This window comes from Lates calcarifer, unplaced genomic scaffold (genome assembly GCF_001640805.2).
Source record: "Lates calcarifer isolate ASB-BC8 unplaced genomic scaffold, TLL_Latcal_v3 _unitig_1303_quiver_2671, whole genome shotgun sequence".
In the NCBI taxonomy this organism is placed as follows: Eukaryota; Metazoa; Chordata; class Actinopteri; family Centropomidae; genus Lates; species Lates calcarifer.
In genome coordinates this window covers 8,129-25,646 of record NW_026115427.1, presented here as the reverse complement: position 1 = coordinate 25,646, position 17,518 = coordinate 8,129, and the positions used below count along the sequence as shown (strand labels likewise).

Here is a 17,518-nt window from a genome sequence, read left to right as displayed (position 1 = left end):
ATCTGTTGCAACCTCCAGCAAAACACACCTGTCTTATGATTTTAGTTTTTGTCAGATTTCCTTTGTTTCATTTTTACTCTCCAAAAAAATCCTCTTTGTTTTTGTTTGGGTTTAATTTTCTTTTCGGTTTTTACTCTTGATTTCTTTAACATGTCTTTGATTTAACCCTCTAACCCTTCTCCATCCAAAACTCCCTCTCCCTTACCCGTCTTCCTGTCCCTCCACCCTCCGTCCCCTCCTTCCTTCCACCTCCTCTCCCTCCCTCCCTCCCTCCCCCCCCCCCCCCCCTCCAGTTTAGAGACCGCCAAATCCACCGCCCAGTCCTCCTCCATGCCGTCTCCCGTTGACCTGACCATGAGCTTCACCCAGCCCGCCCCCCTGCCTCTGCCTCGTCCTCCTCCTCCTCCCCCCTGGCAGCGATGGGCGCCACACTGCCCCACGCTCCTATCCTGGGCGCCCCCTACGCCCTCCCCCTCTCCAGCCTCCTGGGAGTGAAATCCATCCCCTACCTGGCACTCTCCACCCCTCCTGCCTCAGCAGCAGCGGCGGCGGCGGCAGCGGCCATCGGGGCCCCTGTCTTACCAGGCTCGGTGCCCGTGACAGCGGCGTCCGTCCCCGTTCAGGCTCACGCGGCGGCGGCTCTGGCGTCCTACACGGCCAAGATCTCGTCCTCTGCCAACGGGATGAAGAAGCCGGAGAGACAGAAGTTTGCTCCGTACTGATGACGGAGGAGGAAACGTCACTGAGGTAGCTCCTGGGCTGGTTTTCACACGGGAAGGGCAGCTTTTATTTTCCTAATCTCACTCTCTTTCCTCGTTACTCTTGCACTCTTTCTCACTTTGTACTTTCTCTGCCTCTTTTTCTTTCTCTTGAACTGTCAGAGTGGGATCATTGGAACACGTTTGATTTCAACATAATCCATAGAAGCCATGCACAGAAACTAACCGGGTTTTTCCACAGTCAGTCAGATCCTATCGCCTGGTTCTGTTTGTACTATTCCTCTCTGCAGTATTTAATTCTGATCTGCTGACTTTATAGCTCAAAACACGTCCATATCTGCTTGATTAGACCTGCATTTCCTGTAACTTCTTCACAATAAAAGCCTCACACTGGTTTGCAGATGGAAAGCTTGTCAGAGCCTGGACCTGGGTATATCAGCCAATAAACGACAAACACTGAAGTGCAGAAATACCAAAGATACGTTTTGATCTGAACGTACGAGCAGGAACGCTGGAGTGAAACTTCAAACCATAGAGATTCAGATAGAAGAAACACCTCAGACTGTTATTATGGTGCGTTCCATTTACATCAGAAGTCGGATTTGGGGGTGTTGTCACCTCCAAGTTGACGGCATTCCAGTTGAGAAGTCGGAAAAAACACGGACACTCGAAGGAAAGCAAAATAAAGCTGCTCCACCTGAGGAACACCTCAGTTGTTAATGTTAATTTTAATCCAAACACTTTAGAATGTTCTTAAAAAGCAACATTAAGCCATGAAGGTGAACTGATTCAAACGTATCTCAGACTAACCGTTGTTAGCAAACTACCGACTTGGAATTTTGAAATTCTGACGTCCGAGTACAACTGGAACGCACCACTAATACACCTACAAGACAGGGTGGAGTGCACATGTGGAAAAACTGACGGACTGTTGACTGACGGACTCTGAGTTATGACCAGACCGGGCTGCAGCGTCTCTCTTCACGGGTAAATTGAAAAATTTAATGAGACGGGTTCAAATTTTCATGCTCAAATCCATCTAAGCTCCACATGGGAAAAAAATAAATTAAAGAACAAATAGAAGATGAAGAATGATCACCTCCATCTTGTTTTCTTGACCTTTTCTTGAACCTTTCTCAGCTTTTTCTTTGAGTAGCAGTTTTAAAAACAAAAAGTAGGACGAGGACACTGCAGACGAAATCAACAGAAATATCTAATAAAATGCTGACGTCTGATCGCTCATATTCACTCATCATCTTGAGTTCAAATCATCCGTGTGATAATTCTGACTTTTCGTTTCTCAGTGGTGATTAAAAATGTGCACAGACAATCGTGTACAGTAGCTTTCTAAGGCTGAAGGATCCGTGTATACAGCTTCACGTCGGTGTTAGTTTAATGTCGCTTCGCTGTGTGTTTTGTGAAGATATTAACTCGTCTAATAAACCACTCAGGGTCGCTGACTCCTCTCAACTTTCCACTTGTAGATAAATCTCTACAACACAGCCATAACTCAAAAAGTCGGCCTTCATGTCACTGTTTGCATCATACATTTAAAGCTAATTGTCTTCAGACAAACACAGGGATGTCTTTATGTCTCTGTGTGCAGCTCTATCTTCTCTGACAACAACACTTTTATAAATGTACAAAATATTTACAGTATGTTATCATCTCGGTCTGAGCCTCTGAAAAACATTGTAGGAGTTAAAGGCAACGACTGAGGACGTCAACAAGTGATGAAGTGTTTGACCAGGAGCGAGTCACACCTGAGACCAAACTCAAGACAGACCTGAGGAAATGTCCTGTGTTTATTTTGTACATTTAAAAAGCTGCGATTAGAGGAAGTGAAGGCAGAGGGAATGCAGCTAATTATTGATCTTTCAGGATGATTTCCGTATATTTAAAAGTTCCAATAATCCCACTTCACCTCTCCGACTGGACAATGATTGTGTCCGACTCGTTTCTGCAGCTCTGCCCTCGTCAGTGACTGTTTGTAGCTACTGTTCAGTGATTCTGATATTTAAAGGTTATTTGGGCCACAAAGCCTGTAAAAGCCATAGAGACTATTCAGCTTCTCCCTCCCTGTCTGGTCCCTCCTCCCTTATTCTATTGTATACTCTCATATTTATTGACTAATATTAAAATATTCCCTCAGAGAGTTTATATCACTGGTCACTAACACTGAGCTGAGCAACTCGGCTTTTGTATACAATGATGTCTACTTGTATAGGACTCTTTCCTTTCTGTTTCCTGTCTGTCTGTTTTTTTTTTAGTTTTTAGGATTTGTTGTATAGAGTTTTTTAAAACATACAGCAGATTTAAAAATGTCTTTTATTTCGGTGTTAACAGTCTGCACTTGTTTTCGTTAACAATTCTCATTTGAAATGTGTTTAAATTATTTTTTAACTTATTAAAAAGGAGTGTTACATTTACAGTTTTTAGAGGACGTTTGTTTTTCCAACATGGCTGCAGGTCAATACTGTAAAACTGTATTTCAGTTTGTTTGTTTTTTTTTAGTTGTGTGAACAAATTAACTTTGTTTTCGGGGAGTAAAAAAATAATTATCACTGTACCGTTAATGCTAATAACCAGATGTTTTTGTTAGATAGAAGAGTAGTGTTTTCACTCGTGAGCTCAACCTGGACATTTTACCACACACACACTTTCTAACCGGGGATATTTGTTTTGTAAATGTCTGCCCTGCTTCTCTCAGCGTCCACAGAACTAGAATAAAGTAGAAATGACCATGTGCTGCTGCCGTTTCCTTCACCCTGAAACAATCCAATCTGATTTGATCTTAATTTCATCTGTATGTAGAAACGGCTCCGGCGAGGTTTGAAAGCCAGGCGTGTCAGCACCTTGTAAAGTGATTTCTGGGTCGGTTACAATCGATCAATAATCCTGTCGGCTCTGAGCAGCAAATATCTGTGATAAGAAGCAGGAGAAATCTGTCTGAACACACTTCAGAGGAAGATTCAAGGACGATCCATCACTCAGAACAGGACGAGTTTATAATTCAGTGTTTAACACAGATACATTAAATCTAACTGATCATAGATGTGAAATAAATAGAAATGTTATCTTCAGGTAGAAATAGGTCTTGAGACGATAAAACAATCTCAACGATCACATTTAGTGTTAAATTCTCCCAATAACAATGAGAGACAGATGATTAACACAGTCTATCAATCAGGAATCAATATCGCTCAATGTTAAAAAAAAAAAAATCACTGTGATTATTTAAAAAATAAAATTTACTCTGTACTCAAGTACGGTTTCAAGATAGTTTTACTCTACTTCAATTTTATTCTGTTTTATACTTCACTATTCACTAGGGCTGAACAAATTTTCTTGAGATCTCGCAAAAATTTGAGAAAGTTTTGTGAGCTCTCGCTTAACTTTCTCTGGATCTTGCAAAACTACATTTCACAAATTTTGGTAAAACTGCATTTTATGAGATTTTGAGAAACTTTTGCGAGATCCCAAAAAAGTTTCCCTGTATCTCACAAAAGTATCTGTTTCTTTTCCAACCTTTAGAATTCTCAAGATCTTGACAAAGTTTCATGAGAACTTGCTTAACTTTCTTGAGATCTCGCAAACATTTTGCAAGATTTTTGAGAAACTTTTGCGAGATCACGAAAAAGTTTTGCAAAAGTTTTTTTTTTTCCCCCCAACCTCCAGAATTTTTTTTTTCTTCCATGTTCCCTCCGTATCTTCCACCTCTGCTCTCAGACATCAGACAACTGCTGCTTATTGATCATTCCTCCACTGATCCCTCTCTGCTGTGTTCTGCTGATTGATGGAGATTTATTAGGACTGGGGGCGGGTGGAGAGGTTATTCTACTTGTTGTAGTTCTGTGGCAGAGTCCGTCCTCTGTGTGTGAAAGTAGCAAGCAACATTTATTTATTTTATATTGTATTATTTTTCCAACTGACCTGACGCTCGGCTCAGTTTACTGAGCGTCTGAGACTAATGCTGCATGTTTGCTTGGCCTCACTAACATACACAGAAACACAACACACACATGTAAATACACAGAAAACACACAGAGACACACACACAGGCCTCGGTCGTTGCACTGACTCCCTCTTCACTGACAGTGTAAACTCAAAGCAATACTAAACAGAGCCGGATGAGTAGCTACACATCGCAGCAGGCAAATATACATGTGTGTACAAATACATTAATATTTAACTTGATGGGTTGTTGATGCATAGAGTTCTCTGTTCCTTCTGTTTGTTTTTAAAATAATTCTAATAATGATAATAATAATAATGATGATGATCATGTGGTATATTAAACAAGCTCACTTATTTTTATAAAGTCAGATAACCTTGTTGATGAACTGAACTGAACTGTGGACACCATCACTCATCCTCCCTCACCACTTCTTCATTTCATTCTTATTTTCTTTTTTTGTTTGTTTGTTTTTTATTTAAAGTTTTGGTTCATGTGTCCTTCGTCCGTTTGCATGAGTCTGACTTGAATCGATTGTCTATGCAAAAACATCTCTGTGTGGTTCAGCTCAGTGATCCGTGCGTGGAGGCTGTGCTGGTGCTGGTGAAGTGCAGCTGAAATGAAAGGGCTACAGTCGACGACGGGTCTGACTCTCAACACATCTGCCCCGACCGTCAGCTCATAATACGTTTACTAACAGATACCACAGAGTCCAACACAACACTTAGATTTACCTGAGCTTTCTTTGATCTCTTGATGTGATCCAGAGAAAAGACGTCTCACTCTGTTGGAGCTTCCCGCTTTTTCAGTCTGACGTCACGATCGATGAAAATCCTGTTTCCTGGTCCAACTTCTCTGAGTCTGTCCTGTTTTCCAGATGCTGCAGTGCTGAGTCCATGTTGTCTGAACAGATCTGAGTCCAAAAAACTGTCCAGTGTCATTCTACTGCTTTCACTGTGATGATAGAGAGAAGAGGAAATGACTGCAGCTGATAAGTTACAATTCTTAATGGGATTAAAGTTGGATGCCAGCAGGTGCTAACGTCATCTAGCTAACCTAGCTTATGCTAACACCTGCTAGTAAACACAGGTACCCCTGATATAAGCTATGGATTTTACAGTGTGTTTCTTTCTATGAGTCCACATTTCGTGTTTCGGTTGTCAGTCCTTTCTGGCTAGCTAGCTACAGCCATCTATTTTCACCTTAGCTGGACAAAGATAGCTAGCTAAGTCCAGCTTTATTTGGCTTAGCTGGACAGCACAGAAAAGGACTGACAACTGAAACATGAAATGTGGACTCAAAGCAAGAAACACCCTGTAAAACCCAGAGCTTACATCAGGGGTACTCTCTTTTATTAGTGGGTGCTAATGTTAGCTAGGATAGCTGGCTAACATTAGCACCTAATATAAGCTATGTTTTTTACAGGGTGTTCCTTCGCCCAGCTAAGGTGAAAATAGACGGCTGTAGCTAGCTATTTTTGCTAGCTATCCTAGCTAATGTTTGCACCTGCTAGCGTCAAACTTTAAGAATTGTAACATATCAGCTGCAGCTATTTCCTCTTCTCCTCCTCGTCACAGTGAAAGCAGTAGAATGACACTGAATAGTCTTTTGGACTCAGAGCTTTTCAAACAACACAGACTCAGCACTGAAGCATCTGGAAAACAGAGGAGACTCAGAGAAGTTGGACCAGGAAACAGGATTTTAGTCGATCGTGACGTGAGATTGAACGAGCAGACTGAGTTTCACAGACTGAGAGAATCAGTGCTGAAGCTGATATGGCTGCTAGACGAGAACCGCTGACGTCAGCACTGGCTAGAAAAAACTCAAACTAAAATAAATGACTAAGCTACAGAAGGTAGTAAAAACCAAAAACTGTAATTTATTAACAGGAACATTATCAGGACGCTGCCTGGAGGAAACTGAACGGTGGATTTTAGCTGTTGAATTTGAACCAGTCATGGGCTGTTACTGTGGAAAAATTAATTCAACCTCTGGTCTCTGTGAAAAACAAGTAAAACATGTTGTTCGAGGTGAATGTGTGGCAGGAGTCAGACCCTCAGGGCAGTGGGATGAAGGTTTCAGCAACACTACACGAGACTTTATCAAACCATGGAGAAGAAATTTACTATAATGTTTTCATTCCAAGTTGTACAACAAACACACTCGCACCTTGTAAACATAACATGAACACACACACACACATTCACCCTGAACCAACTGCTGAACAAAACGAGTTATTGGGTTATGAATATTGTATTGCACTTGAACATGAAAAATCCATTATGACGAGATATTCTCTACTGAGTATGAAGTACTATCATCTTCCTGTTTTAATTTCTGCCTCCCTGTGAAGACAGGGGAGGTTTGCTCTTTGTATATCAGCCTGATGTGTTTGTGATTCTCTGTTTTCTTTCCATTCATGCCATGTTCTAATAAATAAAACCCTCACTGAAAAAAAACAGCGTGGCTCATTCATGTTTTATCAGGAGAAAATATAATGTGGTATAAATCCTGTCTTTGCCTGTTACTGCATGCTGTAGATGCCTAACTTTTAGCTTTAGTTACAGTCCAAATTCCTGAGGGGGAGTTCGTCACTGTGATTATACAACAACATCCCTGTAAACAACATCCCTGCAGCTGTTACCTCAGCAGAGAAGTATCACCAGCACAGAAGAATAAAGAAGCAGGTTGTTGTGTGGGTGGACGTCTGCTGTTGTTTTCAGGTTTCAGGAAGCAGCAACAAAAACAGCGGAGTGGATGTTTATAAGAAAAAGTTAAGCCAACTTAAGTTAGTGCTGCTTTCAGGCAACTGTCTTTTCTGTTTCTGTTTCAGGGGGAGAGAACAGGGAGCTGTGGCAATGCTAATGCTAATGCTAGGCAAGTAGGGATGACAGAGGAAGAGCGGTTCTACTGAGTTTCTAATGAAAATTGGATCTCCTGAGGAGAGTCCGTCTGTTCTCACTGCAGACCAGAGTCCCATGGACATGTGTCAACAAGTGAACAGCTGTAACCATGGTAACTGCACACTGTACAACAAAGATGGTGGCTGCTGTAGCCTCGAAATACTTAGAAGACGTAAATGTGACTGAAACTTCTTAAAGTCTCTGTCTGGTAAGATTAGAAGACAAAATTTAAATTAAAAGTTGTTGGCAACGAATTTGAATTTGTTAACAAAAAAAATACTTAGAAATTGTTTGCAAAGAATTTAATTACATTATGATTTTTAAAAAATCACTGGCAAAAATGTAATTAAAGATTGCTCCCAAAAATTATTTAAAATCATGAACAAAAATTTAATAAAATTTAATCAAAAATTGTTAACAAAAAAGACGTTGAAAATAACTGATTGAAAAATTTAATTCAAAATTATTGACAAATATGTAATTAAAAATTGGTAAAGAAACCGCTGACAATTTAAAATAGGCGTCAAAAAATATAAATCGCTTCCTTGAGGCTTTCATCATACGGAAGTGGGCGTGGTTTCGTCACGATAGACGCAAAACGGTGACGTATCCCATGCAAGGCGAGGCCTTATATGTCATAGGTCACATGTGATCTGTAAACCCGTCTGACACGCATCAGTAGACATCTCGGAGCTCCGGCTACGAACACCTCAGCGTTAGCTGTTATTTTATAAACTTAAGAAATGTATGCGCGGCTCACAACCCGCGGTTACGTTCGTGGCAGTATGGGGGATTCCATCCCTGTCCCTCCGCTGTTGTTAAATACGTGTTCTGTGTAAAACAGACGAAGCAGTTTCCGGAGTTTAAGCTAACTAGCTAGCTTCGCTTAGCTTAGCTTAACTTTGTGCAGTGTTCAGATACCATAACGTCTGTTATTGGAACAGTATGTTGATGATTACTGGAATAACACGGAAAAATCACGTTTAACTAAACTAGTAATTGTCAACGTGACAGTGACCGAGTCTTTAAACTGTTTTCATGGCGTCCAAGTGCATCATGGGAGATTGGCGGTTGAGGATCGTTTGGCCGTTCGGTGTTCGGAGTCGGTTTTCAAGGTGAGTAAAATCGGTTACAACAACAACCAAAGTCCAGGCGCTGAAGCTGGGATGTGTTTTAATGTTGTGTTTTTCTCTCGACTGCTACGTTTACCAGTTGTTTGTGTTTAGCTAACCGTTAGCTTAAATGCTACATTAGCTGGTAAAGCCGACGAGGTCCGGCTCGTGTGTCATGACCACAACAAAACAAAAGACAAACACCTCTGTCCCTTAACACTCTGGACTTTATGTTGCACAGATTAAATGAACAGCTGTTTTAAAGTGGCGACAGTCCAGTTAGCATTAGCTATGTTACACTCCCGAGTCACGACCACTGTTGCTAACAAGCTAACAAACGTTTACTCGTTCAGTTAGCCGCGTTAGCTTGAATCTAAATTTATGATCTCCATGATTTTGGTGAACATTCATGTCAGTAATGTTTACAACAATCAGACCGGTGTTACAGGAACTTTTTGGTCGGACTGATGTGTTTGTTGTTGTGTGTTTTCCCCTAACGTAAACATCCAAGTTGTATGTCTTTGTTGTGTACACGGTGAGCTGAGGTGAGAGGGTGTTGTCAGTGGTAATGTGGAGGTTTACATCAGTGGGTTGGGCTACAGCGGTACAGTGTTGTGTGTGTGCCATCTGAAAATGTAGCAGCACAGTGCTGGTTTTCAGGAATCATTAAATGTTGTGGAATGGGACTGGGATGGCCAGTTTATCCGTTAATATTGAAGAATAAGGACTCTTCCGGTTTTAAACATTTACACATCATCATTACATTACATCATTACATTTAAACATCAATAAAGCACAAACCTTATAAACCAACAAGTATATTTTATTAGAAGCAGTCAGCACGACTGACCTCCCTGAGAAATGTCTGCTGAGACATGTTGGAGTTGTGCTAGATGCTAATATGTGGCTTGATGATGGACAGTGAACCCCGACACAGAGAACAGCTGCTGCAATGTAAACAAAGAGCCTGACAACATTATGATAGGATTCCTACAGAGACAGAGCAGGATCCTTTTTGTTTGACCAGAAACATCACTGTATATCACCACCAGACTCCATTGACAAAGACAGGGATTTAACCCAGCAGAGCACAGGAATTGCAGCTCCTGTGTTTTGCTCTGTATTTTTTTCTTTGTTACACCTCTCAAGCTTCTCTTTGACTGTAGCTCTCCTCACCTTCTCACCAAACAATATCAACTGAAAAATACCTTAACATCAGTTTGATTGTACACGATCAGAAACTACTAGGCTACACTGTACAAAACAACAGTTCTACCTGTGAGTCCTTCACAGGTGTGTTCATTTTAACTCTGATTTTAAAATAAGAAATACTCAGACTTTTTACTGAAGCATAAGAAACAACACAAATGGCCACATTTTCTGATTCAGCTGTGATGTTGAACATTTCTCTGTGTTTTCATGGTTAAACTGTTGGTGAGGAATAGGTAGTAGTGTATTGATCATTTTCCTTTGTATGTTTCTCTCTGATTCCCTACAGGTGTCACCACTTTGTCCACAACATCGTCCACGATCGCAGAGACATGGTCCATGATCGGAGAGACATTGTTGAGGATGAGGGAGACATCGTCCACGATCAGAGACATTGTGCACGATCGCAGAGTCATTGTCCATGATCGCAGAGACCTTGTCAAAGATGAGAGAGACGTTGTCCTTGATCAGAGACATTGTCCCATGCTTCGTAGAGACCTTGCGATAGAATCGGCGGAGACGGGGGTCACCGATTTGACGGCACTGCCCGCGATCATGGAGACATTTGTTGATGATCACAGAGACACCATCTATGATCTCAGAGACATCGTCCACGATCACAAAGACATTGTCCATGATCACAGAGACTTTTTCCATAATCTCAGAGACATTGTCCATGATCACAGAGACGTAGTCCACGATCACAGAGAGTCTTTGTACAATGAAGAAGTTCTTTGAGACCAGGACAGAGGCCTCCAGGTAATTCACAGCAACAGCTTTACACCAACTGTCCAACACAGAGCACTGACATTAAACTGTTTATGTTCAGTTTATCTGCTTATGTCTGCTTAGACATGTTGAAGTTGTGCTAAAAGCTAATATGTGGCTTGATGAAGAAAAGAGTCTGACAACATTATGATAGGATTCCTACAGAGACAGAGCTTTTTATTAAAGAGGAAGATCCTTCTTGTTTGACCAGAAACATCACTGTATATCACCACCAGACTCCATTGACAAAAACAGGGATTTTACCGAGCAGAGCACAGGAATTGCAGCTCCTGTGTTTTGCTCTGTATTTTTTTGTTACACTTCTCTAGCTTCTGTCTTCAAGCAAATATTTGTCATTCTTGGTTTAAAATATGTATCAGTATAGTTGTCAATGTTTTGTCTGTGGACAAATTGACTGTAGCTCTCCTCACCTTCTCACCAAACAATATCAACTGAAAAATGTCTTAACGTCAGTTTGATTGTACACGATCAGAAACTACTAGGCTACACTGTACAAAACGAGTGTGAGTTCTTCATAGGTGTTAATTTTAACTGTTTAAAAATAAGAAATACTCTGACTTTTTACTGAAGTATAAGAAACAACACAAGTTAAAATCCTGCATTCAAAAACTGAGTTAACTGATAGTGTTTATTATTGTTGTGCAGTTCACAGTAACATACATGACTGCTTCAGTGATTAGTAGATAAACAAACAATATTTGTTGTTGTTGTTCAGGAGGTGATGACAGTCAAGTGTTGATTTTCTGAAACAGCCTCTAATGTTTGTTAAATGTGGTTCAGCTGTGATGTTGAATATTTCTCTGTGCTTTCATGGTTAAACTGTTGGTGAGGAATAGGTAGCAGTGTATTGATCATTTTCCTTTGTATGTTTCTCTTTGATTCCTCCAGGTGTCTCCACTTCGTCCACGATCGCAGAGACATGGTCCATGATCGGAGAGACATTGTTGAGGATGAGGGAGACATCGTCCACGATCAGAGTCATTGTCCACGATGGCAGAGACCTTGTCAAAGATGAGAGAGACGTTGTCCTTGATCAGAGACATTGTCCCATGCTTCGTAGAGACCTTGCGATAGAATCGGCGGAGACGGGGGTCACCGATTTGACGGAACTGCCCGCGATCATGGAGACATTTGTCAATGGTCACAGAGACAGCGTTTATGATCTCAGAGACATCGTCCACGATCACAGAGACATTGTCCATGATCACAGAGACTTTGTCCATAATCTCAGAGACATTGTCCGCGATCACAGAGACGTAGTCCACGATCACACAGAGTCTTCGTACAATGAAGAAGTTGTTTGAGACCAAGACACAGGCCTCCAGGTAATTCACAAACAGCTTTACATCAATTCAATTCAAATTCAATTCAATTTTATTTATATAGCGCCATATCACAACAACAGTCATCTCAAGGCACTTTTCATATAGAGCAGGTCTAGACCGTACTCTTTAAAATAGGTATTTACAGAGAGAGATCCAACTGTCCAACACAGAGCACTGACATTAAACTGTTAATGTCCAGTATTCAGTATATCAGAAAAGTGTTAGAATAAAAGTGATCTGCTATATAATATATAAGTAATTTGTATTAATAGAAGTAATGTAAAAGTGAATAACAATATCAAAAGTAAGATGTAATAGGTATGTCATATGTAATGGTAAAAATAATCTAATATTAACAATAAAAGTAATATGTAATAAAAGCAACTCAGAAGTAATAGTTATCCAAAATAGAAGTAAAAATGTCACGTTATGGTGGGAAATCGAAAATGTAAAAAAAACGCCACAGTACAGTAAGACATCAAATGTTTGTTAAATGTTGTGGTTCAGCTGTGATGTTGAATATTTCTCTGTGTTTTCATGGTTAAACTGTTGATGAGGAATAGGTAGCAGTGTATTGATCATTTTCCTTTGTATGTGTCTCTTTGATTCCCTCCAGGTGTCTCCACTTCGTCAACGACATCGTCCACGATCGCAGAGACATGGTCCATGGTCGGAGAGACATTGTTGAGGATGAGGGAGACATCGTCCACGATCAGAGACATTGTCCATGATCGCAGAGACCTTGTCAAAGATGAGAGAGACGTTGTCCTTGATCAGAGACATTGTCCATGATCGCAGAGACCTTGTCAAAGATGAGAGAGACGTTGTCCTTGATCAGAGACATTGTCCCATGCTTCGTAGAGACCTTGCGATAGAATCGGCGGAGACGGGGGTCACCGATTTGACGGCACTGCCCGCGATCATGGAGACATTTGTTAATGGTCACAGAGACACCATCTATGATCTCAGAGACATCGTCCACGATCACAAAGACATTGTCCATGATCAGAGACTTTGTCCATAATCTCAGAGACATTGTCTGCGATCACAGAGAGCCATCGTAAAATGAGGAAGTTCTTTGAGACCAGGACAGAGGCCTCCAGGTAATTCACTAACAGCTTTACACCAACTGTCCAACACAGAGCACTGACATTAAACTGTTTATGTTCAGTTTATCTGCTTATGTCTGCTTAGACATGTTTGAGTTGTGCTAAAAGCTAATATGTGGCTTGATGAAGGAAAGAGTCTGACAACATTATGATAGGATTCCTACAGAGACAGAGCTTTTTATTAAAGAGGAAGATCCTTCTTGTTTGACCAGAAACATCACTTTATATCACCACCAGACTCCATTGATAAAAACAGGGATTTTACCGAGCAGAGCACAGGAATTGTTAATCCACTGCTGCTGCCATCTTTTAGTTTGTTTGTGTTATTGTGTGGTACTTTTGCTTAATGTAAAGTATCTGATGACTATCTCCAACACTGAAGGTCACACAATAACACAAACACACTAACAGATGGAGGCAGTGGTATTCCAGCAGCTCCTGTGTTCTGCTCAGTTAAATTCCTGTTTTTGTAAATGGAGTCTGGTGCTGATATGTAGTGATGTTTCTGTTTCTTCTGTTGATCAGAATAATGATTGATGCAGCCACTTTAAGTAAAGACAGAAAACTTACCTGGCTGAGTTATATACATTTATTGTCAGCGTTTTGTGTCTTTGTAGTTGTTTTGTAACCATATAGTGTTTTTGGGTTTGGTAATCTATCCATGGTCATCCATCGATCCCTTGTTGTGTATATCAATGATTAGTCATTTGTTTGGACTTGGTGCTTGATTGAGCAGTTTGGTGTTAAAGGCTTGAAAACTTCATTTTATCTTTGTTCTCCTCCACAATGTCTGAGCTGAGATCACAGTTAGAAATCATTACACCAACGTTTAAAATTGTCTGAATGCTTTCTCTTTTAGGTCAGTCAGGTTTTATTTGTAATTGTCAAGGCTTTAGTGTTTAGTTTTCACCGTCATGTTCTCCCACACTGTGTGGTTTTTAGTGGTGAAAACGTTCCATTACTTTGTTGTATTAGTTTATCATTCAAGTGTTGTGCTTGTGTTTTTCAGGTCGACTTGTTCAGCTGCTGCAGCTCGGACAGAAACACGATCATCACCTCACTGGTCAACAGGTATGTGTCTGAAACATTTACCCAGTCTGAAAAATATGTGTTGATGAGCTGAATTATTAATGTCAGCAATCGCTTCTGTTTTTTCATCACTGTCACTGGTTAAATCCCAGCTCACACCTTGGTACTTAATGAATTTACTACTGAATATAACGAGCTGAATGATCTTGTCCATTAAATGTGAAAAAGTACCGTAAAAACTGTAATCGCTCAGAGCTCAAGGTGATGTTTTGTTTGATCAACAGTATTTAATATTTATCATATGACAAAGAAAACTGTTAAATTCTCACCTCAAGCAAATATTTGTCATTCTTGGTTTAAAATATGTATCAGAATAGTTGTCAATGTTTTGTCTTTGGACAAATTGACTGTAGCTCTCCTCACCTTCTCACCAAACAAAACAACAGTTCTACATGTGAGTTCTTCATAGGTGTTAATTTTAACTTTGATTTTAATAAGAAATTCTCTGACTTTTTACTGAAGTATAAGAAACAACACAAGTTAAAATCCTGCATTCAAAAACTGAGTTAACTGATGTGAAATGTTGTGGTTCAGCTGTGATGTTGAATATTTCTCTGTGTTTTCATGGTTAAACTGTTGGTGAGGAATAGGTAGCAGTGTATTGATCATTTTCCTTTCTCTGTGATTTCCTCCAGGTGTCTCCACTTCGTCCACGACATCGAGTCTTCATACAGAAGTTGTTTGAGACCAGGACAGAGGCCTCCAGGTAATTCACCAACAGCTTTACATCAACTGTCCAACACAGAGACTGACAATACATTATAGATCTGCAGTCACTGATCTGAGGTCTGAGCAGTTTGATTTGTCACAAACAGACTGAACTTATTATTACAGTTTGTTAACAGAGTTCATGAATGTTCAGTTTCACACTACAAACTCATTTTGTTTCTGTCAGTGCAGCTTCTTCTGTCTTTGTGAACAAAGCTGATTTAACTCTTGGACTAGTTCTGATTAGTCCAGAGCCAGTTAGTCCACACTCTGGTTTCTTTATAGATTTAGTCTTTTACTTCTCTGTCTTTTGGCAGTTTGAAGTTCAATACCCAGAAACTCGCTGTGCTTTTATTTTGATGGGCTAAAAGTCACATCTTTGTGTTAATGTTTGTTGTGTTTTTCTCCACAGGATTAAAACTTGAACCATTAAACCACAGAGAGAAGAGACAGACATGAAGACATTTTCAGAAGGTCAGTGTTTATTCTTTTCAGTCTGACTCTGTCATTATCTCAGCTTCAGTGATTTGTCAGTTTTAAAAATAATGCAAAAAATAAGTCTAAACAATATGTATTACAACATGCATATACATATATATAAAACAGAAAAAAAAACCTTAGTTTAGAATAGAATGGAAATCTCTAGGACTAAAAAAGTAAGTATAAAATCATGTAAAAATACACTTTAAACCTTAGAGGAATGTAAAATATCAGTTTACAAACTTAAATAAATGTCAGAATAACTCAAAGCCATAAAAAGTTAAGTACAAAACCTAAATATAAATAGATAAATATAAACCTTCAAAAATATATTTAGAACAAAAAGTAGGAAAAAAATAATTAAAAACCCTTATGTCTGAATAATGACTGTAAAACCTTTAAAAAGTTAAACCATGCGAATCAGCATTTGACCACAAGGAGACGCTGGTTAGAGCTGGTTGGGGTTAATGTAGTTCCAAAGATGAACATGTCAGCTCAGCCTCTTTGTGATTATTAACTGCTTGTGATGCACTTGAATGTTTTTCATATTAGTCTCTAGAAAATGTGCCAATGACTACATTACATATGATGGAAACCAACAGTTCACACCAGTGAGATGGTGGAGGTCTTTCATTTCCTTAACAGCTTTGTAACACTTTCTTTCTTTCATCCCCTTCAGGTCTTCAGCTGCATCGTCTTCCCCTGCAGAGACAAGAACACGTTAACCACAGAGGTACATGAACAGTGTATTAGATACAGGAAAACTACTGAAACTGCTTTACTGCACAGTACTTGAAAAGGTAAATGAAAATCTAAATTTCAAGCCTATGATAGACAGTTTTTACCTTTCCTCGTGTTTCTTTTTAGAAATTACTAAATAAAATACTTAGTTACGTAAATAAATTTTACTAATATTGTTTTATTTTTATGCTTTTGGAATACTGACTGTTTTTCCTTTCTATACCATGACATGCAGCTTAAGTTAAAGAAATTGCTTTAAAACAACTATCTTACCTTTGTCTTACACAGACAACCCACAAACTCTGTAGATCTGTGAAACTTATATTTCCCTATTTTTAATACTGCAATATCAGTACTCTAATTCAATATACTACTGTATACATAGCCTTGTTTGTAATTTGTTGTTCCTGAATTTCCCCCTTTTGATAAATGATTATCTTACGCTTACTCTCTTAATAAATACTTTTGAATACTCAACAGTTTCGTAGTCTGTCAAATATTTTTGGATGAACGCCACCTATACCTCATACGTTTTCACCTGTGACCGTTTTTGATGCCATACTATACTATGACTTTTTTAGGTGATTTTTGATGCCATACTATACTATGACTTTTTTAGGTGATTTTTTGATGCCATACTATACTATGATGCCATACTATACTATGACTTTTTTTGACCGTTTTTGATGCCATACTATACTATGACTTTTTTTGACCGTTTTTGATGCCATACTATACTATGACTTTTTTTGAGGTGATTTTTGATGCCATACTATACTATGACTTTTTTTGACCGTTTTTGATGCATACTATACTATGATTTTTTGACTGCTTTTGATGCCATACTATACTATGACTTTTTTTGACCGTTTTTGATGCCATACTATACTATGACTTTTTTTGACCGTTTTTGATGCCATACTATACTATGACTTTTTTAGGTGATTTTTGATGCCATACTATACTATGACTTTTTTTGACCGTTTTTGATGCCATACTATACTATGACTTTTTTTGACTGCTTTTGATGCCATACTATACTATGACTTTTTTTGGGTGATTTTTGATGCCATACTATACTATGACTTTTTTGGTGACCGTTTTTGATGCCATACTATACTATGACTTTTTTTGACCGTTTTTGATGCCATACTATACTATGACTTTTTTTGACCGTTTTTGATGCCATACTATACTATGACTTTTTTTGATGATTTTTGATGCCATACTATACTATGACTTTTTTGGGTGATTTTTGATGCCATACTATACTATGACTTTTTTTGAGGTGATTTTTGATGATGCCATACTATACTATGACTTTTTTTGACCGTTTTTGATGCCATACTATACTATGACTTTTTTTGACTGCATTTTTG

The 17,518-nt window shown here is 39.2% G+C and overlaps 1 protein-coding gene and 1 long non-coding RNA gene across 4 annotated transcripts; both read left to right on the top strand.

Annotated features, from left to right (window-relative positions):
* Nucleotides 1-390: 390 nt before the first annotated feature.
* On the top strand, nt 391-1,370 carry LOC108888233 (poly(rC)-binding protein 4). Its single transcript, XM_018684135.2, has 2 exons — nt 391-747; nt 882-1,370. Exon 1 carries the CDS (start codon nt 420-422, stop codon nt 720-722), a length of 303 nt encoding a protein of 100 aa, XP_018539651.1. The 5' UTR covers nt 391-419; the 3' UTR covers nt 723-747; nt 882-1,370.
* Nucleotides 1,371-8,242: 6,872 nt separating this feature from the next.
* LOC108888232 (uncharacterized) lies at nt 8,243-16,619 on the top strand. Of its 3 annotated transcripts, XR_007809516.1 has the most exons (7): nt 8,243-8,692; nt 10,188-10,657; nt 12,629-13,115; nt 14,131-14,192; nt 14,846-14,916; nt 15,331-15,392; nt 16,078-16,619. It is a non-coding gene; the product is annotated as an uncharacterized LOC108888232 (long non-coding RNA). The 3 variants fall into 3 exon arrangements; XR_001961785.2 differs by lacking the exon at nt 12,629-13,115; XR_007809517.1 differs by lacking the exons at nt 8,243-8,692; nt 10,188-10,657 and adding an exon at nt 11,862-12,012.
* The last annotated feature ends 899 nt before the right edge of the window (nt 16,620-17,518 follow it).